This window comes from Sceloporus undulatus, chromosome 3 (genome assembly GCF_019175285.1).
Source record: "Sceloporus undulatus isolate JIND9_A2432 ecotype Alabama chromosome 3, SceUnd_v1.1, whole genome shotgun sequence".
Classification (NCBI taxonomy): Eukaryota; Metazoa; Chordata; class Lepidosauria; order Squamata; family Phrynosomatidae; genus Sceloporus; species Sceloporus undulatus.
In genome coordinates this window covers 217,495,749-217,510,493 of record NC_056524.1, presented here as the reverse complement: position 1 = coordinate 217,510,493, position 14,745 = coordinate 217,495,749, and the positions used below count along the sequence as shown (strand labels likewise).

Sequence of the window (14,745 nt, the reverse complement as noted above, 5' to 3'; positions counted from 1 at the left end):
ACAGAAATAAAATTGAGGTAGAAATTAAAAGAAGTCATAATTAATTGATCATTTGAAATGTGAACAATTGATATATTTGCATTTGGCGGAAACAAGTTTGGAACAAACTGAACGATTACTCTGCTTTTTTGTTCTTTACACAGGCATCTGTTGACTAGCACTATCTTAAAGCCATTCCCTATTAAGAGAGGAGGAGGAATCCCTCTTCCAATATGGCAGCACCTATCAGTATTTTCCCCAAGCACTTTTATTCAATATGATTTTTAAAATTCTGCTGTTTAGCTTATTATCTATTGTTCTTTTTAATAGGGTGGTAAGGTGGCCTCAGATTCCAGTAGAATCCTAGAGGCTGGTTAGCCATCTTGTCTAGATTTCTGTAAGCAGTACAACCTACCCAGATCATAAACAATCCTGGACATTTTTTTCCAGCTGCAAAGTACAGGTAGAAAGGTGCTCAGTTAACCTGAAAGAGCTCATGCAAATAAGTATTAGGAACAAAATAGATACTGGCTCAATATAATTTGTTAAAAAGGGGTGGCAGAGCCCAAGATGACATAAAAATCTCACCTTCTGGCCTAAAGTGATAGACAGTGCAAAAATTATATTCTAACAGCACCAGTTGCATGAGCAGGAGGGCCTGGCTGTTGTTAATCTGTGGTGTCATGTGTTCCGACATGTTCAGTGGCTGTATCCTTTGCTGTTGTTTTAAATATTCCAGATAAGCCCTCCAGTGAAAAGGGGTTTAGAGCTAAGACAGAGAACTCTGACTCAAACTATTGCTTTGTTTGGCTTTTCTCATATGCTTCTTCTCCATCTTGTTGTGTGTGGGGATGACAGAATACACTACGAGCTTTTCCTGCATGCTCTGGTTAGTTCCAGAGCTAAGCTCAGGCATATCTGGAGCATGCTATTGCAGCACTGGAACATTTCTGTACTTTCTGAATTTTTCCAGAACAAAGAGCATCAGTTCTGGAGAGTAAGGAATGGTAGAAGCTTGGTAGTAACAGGTAATTTTATCTGATGAGGTAAATTGTATATGTTTCTGTACAGAGGGTGGTGCGGAGCTGTGAGGCGACTTTAATTACAGGGTGAGTTCACCAGTGAGCAGCTATGATTTCTAAAAGTGATTTTTCTCACCTTGGTTTTTAAATTTGGGATGCTGTCTTTGCAATTCTGTGCATATGTTGCCTGGAAACATTAACCAGTAAACTCAATAGGACTTACCACCAGTACACATGAATACAATTCTGCCGTAAATGCAGTCTTAAGTATCCTTGACTACTGTTTGTACTGAGACTTTAGTTTTTCAAATATAACATTCTGTCTGTGTACTTTACAGTTATTTACATCATGGAACAGATATAATGTGCTCTTACCTGTGTTTCTGGATGTACATTGCTATTTGAGTATTTAAACTTCTTGATTAACATGCTTCAGAGTTGCTGCTAGATGAAGATTGTCTTGTGGGCAATAGTTGCAGTTTTGCCCTCTACAAGTTGGTGGTTTTATTCACAGGTTCTCCCTATGCTCTTTTCCGGTTTCTTACCTTGCATATCTTCCACTCGTTCTCAGTTCTTGTTCTCTCCTGGCTCCCTCACTCCTCATCTTCAGAATTTCCTGTGACAGCTTCTTAGGGACAAAATGGGTAGAGCTCTATGCAAGCTGTAGGAGGCTAAACGTTACATGGGGCCCTTTCACAGTACACAGTTTGGGTGGTATGATTCCACTTTACCATCCTAAGTAATAGCACCATCCTAAATAATCTTGGTATTTGCATTTGCATGTTAATTGTTGTTGTGCCCTGCTTTGATCCATGTGGAGAGGTGGATAACAAATCATCATCATCATCATCATTTAGGGAAGAGTATTTAAAATTCTCAGCTAGACAGCTCTGGTGCCTCACCAAACAATAAATCCATGGATTCTGTAGTGACAGTAAAAGTGCATACCCTCCACATGCCATAGTTTGTCAGGGACAGCCCCGTTGATATTCTGTTCAGTTTCGCTCTCCTTGCCTTTTCCTTTCTGATTGATTTACTTCAGTGGCTGCAAACTGAGTGCCAAATGCTGAAGTATGCTTTATTAACTCAGCAAAAGTGAGAAGAAATGTAGGGGAAGTGGAGTCATGCCTTTCTTAAACTCAGTGCATGTATTCCCGGGGTTTCTCTTCTTAAAATAGTCATTTTGTGTGTTTTTCCACATTAATAAATTTTGCCCTCTTAGAGCCTGGCCACACCTTTCTGAGCACTCTGTGACCTACCTTGGCCAGACATTATCTAGTTTTTGTGAAATACTGGATTTTATGAAAGTGGGATCATAATGCTATAATTGTGTAGTATGAAAGTGCCCATGATTACTTAAAGTGAGTGAACATGTGTCAGTAAATTCACACAGACCTAACCTCTTTTACCCAGGTACAACTATACACTTGATTTGTACTCTGCATATAAGAGGGGTTTTGTTGCTGGATACAAATCAGGAATTATTGTAGGTACAGTATAGAGATTCTCAGAAATATCTGGAATTGTGTCTGTATAGTGTAATGCATGAACATTCCTTTTATTGCTTTGAAATAGGTAACCACATGTTGCCACACTTTTCCTTGCCACCATATCTCTCTCACATTGGAATTTGACTCCCAGGCAGAAAAAGCTTTACCAACCATGATCTAAAGATCACTCTAAGCAAGTGTCACCATTTCAGACAAAAACCAGGCACTGTGCAGAATTTAGGACAAAGGAATTCCCTTTTGATGAAGCAGTTTGGCTAGTTCCCATTTTGACCAAAAAATGCACTTAAGGAAAGGATCACAGAGTCTCTTATCGACTGATCTCTTTGGGGAAAGGGTGGGGTGAAGACATAAACAAGAGTCATGGTCACACCCACACTGAAAGAAAACCTCTGTTGGTTCCTTCTGGGAGAGAGCAAGTCAAAGCATAGTGTTGAACTTGGGACTTTGTTCTAGTTTATTTTAGACCCCAGGAGATATGTGGGAGGAGGTGTGTCCCAGTAAGTTTAAGGAGGTCCATCTCTTCTGGGATGGGCAAATGGCAAGATCATGCCTTGCATGGAGAGGAAAATCCAAACAGCTTCTCTCAGACCTATCTGAAGCAGATTATAGTAGTTTGGTTTTGCCAATTGTGGGAGGAGTATGTAAAAACTGCTTGTGAAGAATTTATAGTGGGCTCTTGGTAGGTTTGATTCCAGGTTTCCCCATGTATACCAAAATCTGTGGATGCTCAGGTTCCATTAAATACAATGGTGTTTCTTATATAAAATGGCAAAATCAAGCTTTGCATTTTGGACTTTATACATATTTTTAATATTTTCAAGCTGTGGATAGCTGAAACCTTGGATACGGAGGGCTGGGTGTAGTCCTATACTGTAGCTACCTTTATAAAATTAGGTCATTTATTGGCCCTGTCACCTCTAAATCACACATTATTATGCCCACCCCATATAGCAAAACAATTACAGCCAGCTCTCAGTATCCATGGATTCCTTATCCACGGATTCAGCCACCCATGATTTGAAAATATTTTAATATATATATAAATTTCAAAAAGCAAACCTTGATTTTGCCACGTTATAAAAGGAACACCATTTTACACCACTGTATTTAATGGGATTTGAGTATCCATAGATTTTGGTATCCAAGGGGGGGTCCTGGAACCAAACCCAAGCAGACATCAAGGGCCCACTGTATAATGCTATGATTCCATTTTAATTGCATGGCTGTTAATGGAATCCTGGGATTTGTAGTTTAGTGAGCCTTTAGAGCTCTATGACTTAAAATCCTAAATACTCTCCCATTACAAATCCTAGAATTCCATAGGATGGAACCATGACAGTTAAACTGGAATCATAGTGCTGTAAAATATGTAGTGTGAAAAGCCCCCAACACGCTACTTTCCAAAACACTTTGGAAGTTTAAAAGAAAACCCACCCTCTGTCTTTAATTAGCCTATCTACTGGTTAAAAGATAGTAGAAAATGTTAAGTTATACTTTGCTAGTTACTTTTTTTAGGTGTCAGCTTTTGGAATTCATCTTCCAGATCATTTAAGACAGCCTTTGCTTACTATAAATAACCTAAAGACACCAGATCCCATCTGTTCTTGGAAGCTAAGCAGGGTCAGCCCTGGTTAATATTTGGAAAGAAGACTCCAACAAACAGCAGGTGCTGTCAGCTATATTTCAGAGGAAGGAACTGGCAAAACCAGCTTTGAGTATTTCTTGCTAAAGAAAACGCTATGAAGGCACACACAACTACTGTTACATTATTTAATTAACCACCTGCAAGTTAGAAGGGAGCCAACGTGGTGTAGTAGTTTGAGCATTGGACTAGGTCTCTGGAGATCAGGGTTCAGATCCCCCTTCAACCATGGAAACTCACTGGGTGACCTTGGCCAAGTCACACACTCTCAGCCTCAGAAAACCTCATGCTAGCTTCACCTTAGGGTTGCCGTAAATTGGAAACAACCTGAAGGCACACATCAGCACACGGGAAAAGTGTAGTAAATGGTGTAGCTTTCAGTCAGTTCAAATGCACTCGCAAAAAAAATTGTGTCAATGATTCCAAATATACAATTTAGGAATTATTTCAGATTAATTTGTTTAATTTATAACCTGCCTTTCTCCTGCAATGGGATAATTTAATAACAGAGATTTAACAACAGTGTACAAAGCATTAACTGGAATGAATTTAGAGAGGTTATAAGTGGATCCATTGATTCAGACTACTTCATATCCTAAAGGCACCTGTCTAATCTTGGAAGCTAAGCAGGATCAGCCATCCCTGGTACGTGGATGGGAGTTTGCCAGTGAAGACCAGGTGCTGTAGGCTATATTTCAGAGGAAGGAACTGGCAAACAACCTCTGAGTACCCCTTGTCTAAGAAAACACAATGAAAATTCATGGGGTCAAGTTAAGTCCACAACCTGAAGGCATGTGGGCGAGATCATGGCTTCTAAAATTTCTGGCCAGTTGACTGGTTCTTCAGGTTAGGTAGCAGTTTCCCAATAGAATCCCCATCCACTTATTTGTAATATCAATACATCTACCTGAAAGGAGCAGAACTAACTTTGGAAGAGACCTGTGTTCAAGCTATTTGCATTAATTATAATGCCAATGGTACAAATCCTTCAGCTTCCAAAACAAATGTGCTGTTTGTCCTTATCCCAGGGCCATAATTAAGGAACAAAAAAATTATCACGTTTCAGCCTCTGGAAATAATTACAACAAACTTTCTTAAAAGTACTGCACCAACTTTGTAATTTAACTCTAAAGATAAGAGGAAGCTGTTGAACATTAAAATCTCTCCTACCAAAATCTGACATGACGCCACTGACTTCAACCAATGTTAGGCAGAGTGAAGTCGAAGGCTTTCATGGCTGGTATGCATAGTTTTTTGTGTTCTAGAAGAGTTTATTCCTGGGTATATATTCACACAGTATACACACACACACACAGACACACACAGACACACACACACACACACACACACACACACACACACACACCATTCATTTCCATGCCAGTATTCTCTGAAGATGCCAGCCACAGATGCTGGGGAAACGTCAGGAATAAACTCTTCTAGAACATGGCCACATTAGGCAGACTATTTGTGAATGTAATATAAAGATGGGGAGAGAAAGAAGGAATGGCAGAAGTACTGTAAAAGCATGGCCATTTCTTGTGCCACTTTCAGACAATGCCTATATTTTCATTTGTAAACAGGTAAGAAACTTGACTTGCCAAAGATTCAGGTCAGTTTATTCCAGGAGCTGAGGGTGGTCTCAGAGGGTTTCATGTCATTTCTGACTCACGGTGACCCTAAGGCAAATCTATAATAGGGTGGTTTTTTTGGCAAGTTTCTTCAGAGGACATTTGCCATTCCCATTCTCTGAAGCTGAGAAAATGTGAGACTTGCCCAAGGCTACCCAGTGGGTTTCCATGGCTGAGCCCGGATTTGAACCCCTGGTTGCCAAAGTCATAGTCCAGCATTCAAACTACTGTATCGTGTAAGTAGTTGTTATAAAAGAATATAAGGTTGGGTGCTTGGCTCTTACCAACTGAATGGTTATTTTATTTTCTATGGCTTGTTGCTGTTGTGTAACTTCAAGTCATTTCTGACTTATGTCAACCCCAGGGTGAACCTATAATGGGGTTTTATTGACAGTTTGTTCAGAGAGGGTTTGCGATTCCCTTCCTCTGAGGCTGAGAGTGTGTGGCCTGCCCTTGGTCACCCAGTGGGTCTCCATGACTGAGTGGGAATTCGAACCCTGATTTCCAGAGTCATTGTCCGATGCTCAAACCATTGTATCACTCTTAGTCACAGGAAATACTGAAGAGTTATAAAGGGCAATGATGCCCCTGTTCTTGTCTACTTAAATTTTAATTGGCCATTCCTTTCTCTGCCCAAGTCGCCTTAAGGGACAGGAATGTTCCTTTTCAATATCAAGAGGGAGAGCTGCATTAGTTTCTTGCATCAAAGCCACACATTCTGAAATCTTTGAAGATGAAGATCCTCACTTTGAATTCTTCAGCCATTACTGTATCTCCAGACGACAGACAAAGTAGTAAGAGCCACTGTGGGCGGCATAGTGCTCTGAGCACTTGACTACGACTCTGGAGACCAAGGTTTGATTCTCAGCTCGGCCATGAAACCCACAGGGTGACCTTGGGTGAGTCACACTCTCTCAGCCTCAGGGGAAGGCAATGGCAAACCTCTCATGATTTTCTTGGCAGGTTTCCTCAGAGGAGGCTTCCCATGGCCATCCTCTGAGGCTGAGAGAGTGTGGGACTTGCGCAAGGGATCCTGGGATTTCCTTGGCAAGTCCTCAGAGGGGGTGGCCATCTTCTTCTCTGAGGCTGAGAGAGTGTGGGACTTGCGCAAGGGATCCTGGGATTTCCTTGGCAAGTCCTCAGAGGGGGTGGCCATCTTCTTCTCTGAGGCTGAGAGAGTATGTAGTGCGTCAAGCAGGAACGCTTTATTTCATACTTCCAACACTGTGTGTGTGTTGTGTGTGCCTCCAAATCGGACTTGACAAGAGCCCTGTGTGTGTATTTGTGTGTGAAGGGGCCGAAAAGGCGTCCCTAGCGGGCGGCGTTCCCTTGCCAGTCGGAGGAGGAGGAGAGAGGCCATTCCCCGGCGCCTCCTTAACTCCGGGCCCGGCCTCCTGCTCCCTCCGCCTCCGGCCCTCCTTCCCCGCCAAAGTCCTAGAATAAAGTTCTGAGGAGCCGCCGAGTTTCCCTCAGAGAAGAAAGAGAGAGAGGAGCCGCTTTCTTTCCCCTCATGGCCTCCGCGGAGTTAGCCGAAAAGCTCCAGCGCCGCTTGCTGAGGGACGGCAGCACTTCCGAGCCCCCCCCGACGGCGACGGCGGCCAGGGGAGCCATGGCCCCGAGGCAAAGCATGCAGCGCCGGCAACGGAGGAGGAGGAGGGGAACCAGGAGGAGGAGGAGGAGCGGGCGTCGGTCAGCGCCTCCGCAGACCCCGAGCTGAGCGCCAAGCTGAGCCGCCGCCACGAGATCCACTCGGGCGCCGCCCGGCCCCGCTTCGCCCAGGTCTTCAACCCCTACACCGAGTTCAAGGAGTTCTCGCGGAGGCAGATCAAGGACATGGAGCACATGTTCCGACTGTAAGCACAGCCCCCTTCCACACTCACAACAACAACAACAACATTCATCCTCCAAAGGGGTTTCTTGCAGCAACTTTCACTGGGAGAGAGGGGTTGGGGGGAGGAGGAGGATTGGTGGACTTGAGTCTGCTCCCTCAGGTGCATGGGCTTCATGCATAATAATAATAATAATAATAATAATAATAATAATAATAATAATAATAATAATACCCAGTAATATAATATAAAACAATCCCCAGTCTAAGAGAGAGAAGTTAGTAGCAGGAGCTGTTTCCTAGACCTAAGCCTGCTTCCTGGGAGGCTTGGGGTTTGCTAGATCCAAACCAGTCCCTAATCTGAGAGAGAGAGGTTGGTAGCAGGATCTTTGGTAGACTTGAGCCCATTTCCTCGGAAGCATGGGGAAGCAGCCTACTTGAGGAAGTAGGCTCAAGTCTACCAAAGATCCTGCTACCAACTTCGCTCTTAGTCTCAAAGCTGCTGCAAGATCCTTTTGCACACTGGTTTTCCAGGCTAATACACTGCTATGGCTTTGAATTCTAATTTGCAGTGAGGTGGGATTTCCCAAATCTTATCTGGAGCTGGGTGTGCTTGTTCTGGAGCAGAATCCGGTGGCATGTGTCTTTTTAAAATGATCCAGAGTGCAACCTAGTTCTTCTAACTCCTTTTTTTTCCTAGGTCAGTGTTTCCCAGAGTGGGCAGTATGCCCAACCTGGGGCAGTGGAAAGATCCAGAGCAATGGTGAGGGGCAGCATGGGGGCTTTCAGTCAAAGTATTGTTGTGTGCAAGAAGGACAATGGGAACCACAGCCTTAAGATCATGGTGGGAATGATGGTTGCTGTTGGATTGCTGCTCCCAGGGTGACCTGGTACAAGGGGAGCAGGGATCAAGTAGATGGCTGAGGAGCAGCAACTGAGAAGCCTCTTGCCTACACTGGCCTTTGCCACTGGCACAGGTGAGAGGCTTCTTGATCACTGCTCAGACGGCTGCTTGTTTACTGTGCTGTGTAAATTTACAGCGCTTTATTTATATAATAATAATATTAATAAGGTTAATAATAATAATAATAACTGGGTGCAAAGGGAGCAACGATTGAGATTGGGGATTGTTTTGAATTTGCAGTAGAACAGTAGACCTAATATTGAGAGAATATTAGCATGGCATAGTGGTTTGAGTGTTGGGTTACAACTCTGGAGACCAGGGTTCAGTTCCCAGCTCTGCCATGAAACTTACTGGGTGAACCTGGGCAATTCACATGCTCTCAGCCTCTGGGGAAGGCCATAGCAAACCTCCTCTGTACAGATCTTGCAAAGAAAACCCCATGATAGGGTCACCGTAAACGACTTGAAGGCACAGCAGCAACAACAGCAGAGTGCTAAGACTGTCACTCAAGAGGAAGGAGGGTGGTAGCCCAAAAAAGTTTGGGGGAACACTGTTCTAGGGGATAAAACTAATGTTGATTACAGCCTAGTTTACAGCCACCTCCTAAGGGAGTTTGGCTTTTTATTTATTTATTTAGAGTATTTATATCCCGCAAGCCACAAAGGCTCTCAGACTGATTTACAGCTTGCTAATATGACTGTTCTCTGCCCCCAAGCTTACAATCTAAAAAGACATGACACGAAAGGAGAAGGAGATTAAACCCAGCAGATACTGCTAGTTCTTCTCTCCCTCCAAGGCCAGGGCAGTGGCAATTGGAATGAAGGGGGGACCTTTCATCTGCCTCTGGCAGATCTTGCTTCACGATCTTGTGCTTATTTTCTTTGATCAAGGATGGGGAAGGATGCCAGCTTTCATAAGCAGGAACTGCACTTGCATTGGGAGTATTGTGATTATTAATGTCTAGCCCAAATCCTGGTGTTCTGAGGACAGAATAAGAAGTTTTGAAATCCTCCCTCCAGAATGCTGGCCAGGTAGGTGGTGAAAACTCAGCAGTTGTTAACTGCCAGCAAGTGACCAGTGGCATCACTGGAGGGGTGTGGCCTGCACTGGGTGACACCTCAGAAAAGGGGTGACACCCAGTCAGCCCTTCTGCTACAGAGTGAGAAGAGGGGATCATGCCCCAGCGGTCTTCACAGTGGCTTCCTTCTGAGAAGGAGGTGTCTGCCACAGTGAAGGAGAGGGCGAGCATGCCCACTTGGTCACTGCTGCCCACTTGGGTGATTCCCCCCCATGGGTGACAGCTTTGAGTTACGGCAGTGAGAGACAGTGTCTTCCTGTTATCAACAGCCCTACTCAGGTTCTGCAAACCCAGGGCTGTGGATTCCACATTACACTGTTGTAGAGCAATATTCAACTTTAACTGCCATGGCACCATCCTATGGGATTCTGGAGTTTGTCGTTTAATGAGGCTCAAGGGCCCTCTGGCTGAGAATCCTAAATGCCACTTCCTAAACTGCAAATCCCAGGATTCCACAGGATGTTGCCATGGCAGTTAAAGTGGAATATAGCATTATAACAGTGTAATGTAATACAGAGAGTCTGTGCACCTGTAATGTGGTCTTCCTCTTTTCCTGCTACCTTCTACCTTACCAAGCATTAATGTATCTTCTCAGTGAGTCATGTCTTCTCATGATATGGCCAAAGCAAGACAGTCTCAATTTACGATAGTCATTTTGGCTTCTATGGAGAGTTCAGGCTTTATTTGCCCCAGGGCTTATTTATTGGTCTTTTTGACAGTCCATGGTATCTGCAGAACACCCCAAAGCAATCTTGTACTGTAATCTAAAACATGATCTATCAGGAAGCAACTTGTGTTGGATTCAGTGGGATTTAGTTCATAGTAGGAACCAATACTATACTATAGTGGCTTGAGCACTCCAGAGAACAGAGTTCAAATCCCTGCTGTGCCATGAAACCCATTGGGCAAGTCACACTCTCTTATCCCCAGCGTGAAGGCAATGGCAAACCCCTTCTGAAGAAACTTTCCAAAAAACCACCTGTGAGACAATGTAATCATAAGTCAGAAATGACTTGAAGACACACAACAACAAGATATGGATAGGATTTTATGGCAGGTTTTTTTTTTTGTATCACTATTCCTCAAATGCTTTTATGAAGGAATGTGAAAGGGTACCATTGTAGATGCTTTTGTATGCTTATTTGGAAATAAGAAACACTGTTCTAGTAGAGCTTACTCTTGAGTAAGTATGAAAGGAATTGTTGCATAAAATTTGGAACTGCTTCTGTAGAATAAGTGTAAAGCTAGGTTTCTTAAGCACAAGTTCTTGAATTTTATCTCTTTCCAGGAGAAGCTTATTTCTTTGTTAGGTTGCTTTTTACAAAGCCAATTTAGGATATTATTCTAATCTGCTCATTCTGAAAACATGAGATTTTAAAAATGCCCAAGGGAAAAGATTGGTAGTATTCATGTGTCTGAACGTCTTTCTTTTACTAAGCTTTGCGCACATACTCTAATGAATGGGAAAAGGTGAGACTGGATTTGTACTTTTTTGATTTTTTTTAAAAAAAGTTTACATTCACTTGATAAATTAAAAACAACTTGTAGCTTTCAACAAGCAGAAATATATCACCTTGTAAATCTCACCTCTTGTAAAATATGTCATTGTGTGCCTTTAAGTCATTTCTGACTTATGGTGACCTAGAGCGAACCTGTCACAGGGTTTATTGACAAAATTTATTCAAAGGGGATTTGCCTTTGCCTTCTTCTGAGGCTGAAATAGTCAATTTGCCCAAGGTCATCCAGTGGGCATCCATGGCCAAGAAGGGATTCAAACTCTGGTATCCAGAATCATAATCCAGAGTCAAACCACTACACCACGTTGGCTTTAGAGGTTTACTTTCCTATGTATGTAGGCTTGCAGCAGTTTATGCTTGGTTCGTAATATTCAAAAACTCACACTGCAACAAAAACCCTGACCTTCCCCATCTTTGCAAAGTCAACTACAGTTATATTTAGCATGTTCTTTTTAAGTCATGAAAGATGACTGTTTCTCACGTGTTCCAAAGTTGCTAAACCGGCAATAGAAAAGAGATGTTCGAGCTGCCTTCTTTTAAAACTAGTCCTATGCATTGACTGCAGGAAGACACTGTGGATGCTTAAAGCTGCAGCCTAAATCAAAATTGTAGTCTTATGCACAGCTGATGAGGAAGGGGAGAAAAGCCAGCATGGTATAGTGTTTTGAGCATTGAACGATGACTCTAGAGACCAGGGATCAAATCCCCACTCAGCCATGGAATTGCACTGGGATACCTGGAGGAAGTCACACACTCTTAGCCTCTGAGGATGGCAGTGATAAACTCCTTCTGAAGAAACTTGCTAAGAAAACTCTATGATAGGTTTGCCATAAGTTGGTAATTACTTGAAGGCACACAGCAACAACAACAACATACAGAATTGATCCAAGTGAGGATTTGCTTTTAGGTAAGCATGGAAAAGATTGTGAGGGTCTTCTGATACTCTATGAGTGTACAGGTGTTTTTCTTAGCTGAAATAATGCACATTGAATCTATCTCCTTAATTCAGAACAGGGCTGATATGAACTAGGGCTATGCTGGTTAAAACTCATTCACTGGTGCAGGCCTTATGTAAGATATTTATATAAACCTTAATTTTTTCAGGTATTTCATTTGCTAATACTGTTGTTTCTGGCTGATGTTGATCTCATAAACATTTGCTTCTAAGAGACTGAAAAACCAATTTCCTTGTCTAATGAGTGTGACAACTATAATAATGTCATATTTATGTAGTGTTGCAACCAAGGCCCTGTGGCCTTGCTTTCTCCTTGACTTGTTGCATTTAGGCGATTTCCTTTAAGGAGTTGAGGACTGAGTCCTAGAGTTGATCACCGAACCTGATCAAGGCCTAGCCACAGAAAACAACCTGTGAAACTGAGAGAGAGTTAAAAAAAAAAGTTTATATTCCAATTCCCTAGAAACAAGGGACTGAAATTGATTGTGCATCCTCTATAAACCAGCTGCACAAAACATTGCATTTAAAATGAAGCTGCCCCTTCTTGAATGGGAAGAGAGACAGAAAGCTCTGTTTATGTCTCTCAGTTGAAGATATGAAAAATAGAACAAATGAAGCAGTAAGGGGGCCACAACCCAGTAAAAAAGAACGGGAATACATAGCTATGCTAAATGAATTCAGGTTTCTAGGGCCTAATGAACTACTGTACATCCAAGGGTATTAAAGGTGCAGATGTAATCTCAAAATTACTACCAGTAGTCTTGAAGGATTCTGGAAGAACATAAGAGTACACCCCCCTACTGGAGGTGCACTTGTGTTTTCCCCATCTTCAAAAAGGGGAAGAAAGAGGATGCCAGCATCTACCAACCGATCAGTATGATGTCAATACCAGGAAAGATGTAGAATACATTATTAAACAGTCAGTCTGTGATCACTTAGAATAGAATGTTGTGATTACTAAGAGTAAGCCTGAGTTTCTCAAAAACATGTTAGACCAAACCAATCTTCTCTCTCTCTCTCTCTTTTAGTATAAGCTTGGTAAATCAAGTGAAAACTGTAGATGTAATAGATCTTGATTTCAGTAAGATTTTTGACAAGATCACCCATGATATTCTTGCAGATAATCAGGTAACATGGGCTAGAAGACAGTGTTATTAGGTGGACTTGTAACTGATTGACTAACCAAACCCGAAGAGTACTCACCAAAGGTTTCTCTTCATCTTGGGGAGAAGTCACTAGTAGGGTGCCTCAGGGTTCTATCCTGGGCCCAGTGTTGTTCAGCTTTTTCAATATAAATAAACCCAAAGTACTACATTTATGTTGGAAAAATAAAATGCACAAATAAAGGATAGCTGAAACCTGGCTTGATAGTGGTGCTTGTGAAACATGTTTAGGGGTCTTGTTGTTAACTCCCCTTGAGTAAAATTTGATTTATGGTGACACCATGAATGAGAGACATCCAAGCCCCTCTGTCCTCACTTGCTCTGCTCAGATCCTGCAAGTGCTGGTCCATGGCCTTCTTGATTGAATCTGCATCTAATATGTTGCCTTCTTCTCTTTCTGCTGCCTCCCACTTTTCCTAGCATTATTGTCTTTTCCAGTGAATCATGTCTTATTCACCGCTATGATCATTGCGGAATAGCGGTCTATAAATAAAATGTATTATTATTATGTGGCTAATGTACGGTAGCCTCAGTTTGGTCATTTTGGTTTTCAGGGATAGCTCAGGCCTGATCTGCTGTAGTACTCATTTCTTTGACTTTAGTACACCACAAACTGAATATGAATCAACAGTGTGATGTGGTAACCAAAAAAAGCCAATGCCATTTTAGACTGCATCAACAGGAGGATAGTGTCCAGACTGAGAGAAGTAATTCTATTCTGCTTTGGCCAGACCTTACCTGAGTATCTGGTTCAGGACCCCACAGTTCAAGAAGGATGTTGATAAATTGGAATATGTTCAGAGAAAGGTGATCAAGATGATCAAAGGTCTGGAAATCAAGCCCTATGAGAAATGACTTAAGGAGCTGGAGAAGAGAAAACTGAGAGGTGATATGATAGCTATCTTTAAATATCTGAAGGGATGTCATGTAGAAGATGGAGCAAGCTTGTTTTCTTTTGCTTCAAACACGAACCAATGGATTGAGTTTACAAGAAAAGAGATTCCACCTAAACACCAGGAAACACTTATCTTACTGTAATAACTGTTTGACAGTAGAATGGGCTGTCTTGGAGGATGGTAGACTCTCCATATTTGTAAATCTTTAAGCAGAGATTCATTGGGCATTTTGAAGACTGCTTTAGTTCTGTAGTCCTGCATGACAAGGGCTGGAATAGACTGCCCTTTCAGTCCCTTCCAGCTCTCTGATTTTATGAGCTAGAATGGTGTCACTTTTTTGCCCATGATATCTGAGTGTGTAATTTGCTAATTTTCACTGTAATATAATGTCAAGATCTGCTTCAAAGGTTATGACTTTATAGTCTTAATGCGGGAGGGAAATTAAGGGATGCATAATTGACAGTGTTATGTAATGCAGAATCATGCAATGTTTCACCCTCCACATGTTCTCAAACTATAACTTCCAACAGCCTTAGTCCAGAGCTTAGAATTTTACCTCTTAAAAGAAACTAATTGCACTGCTCATTACTTTGACAGTAATGAAGTCATTCATTACTGT

General features: G+C 42.2%; 1 protein-coding gene across 3 annotated transcripts in view; it reads left to right on the top strand.

Moving 5' to 3' along the window:
- EFHD1 (EF-hand domain family member D1) overlaps nucleotides 1-14,745 on the top strand; it is a 52,241-nt gene continuing 37,496 nt past the window's right edge. Inside the window, exons 1-2 of one of the 3 annotated variants that reach the window (XM_042459448.1) lie at nucleotides 6,803-7,373; nucleotides 7,406-7,638. In XM_042459448.1, the coding sequence (XP_042315382.1) occupies nucleotides 7,296-7,373; nucleotides 7,406-7,638 (311 nt within the window). In that variant the 5' untranslated portion in view covers nucleotides 6,803-7,295. The other 2 variants (XM_042459449.1, XM_042459447.1) reach the window with 2 other exon arrangements.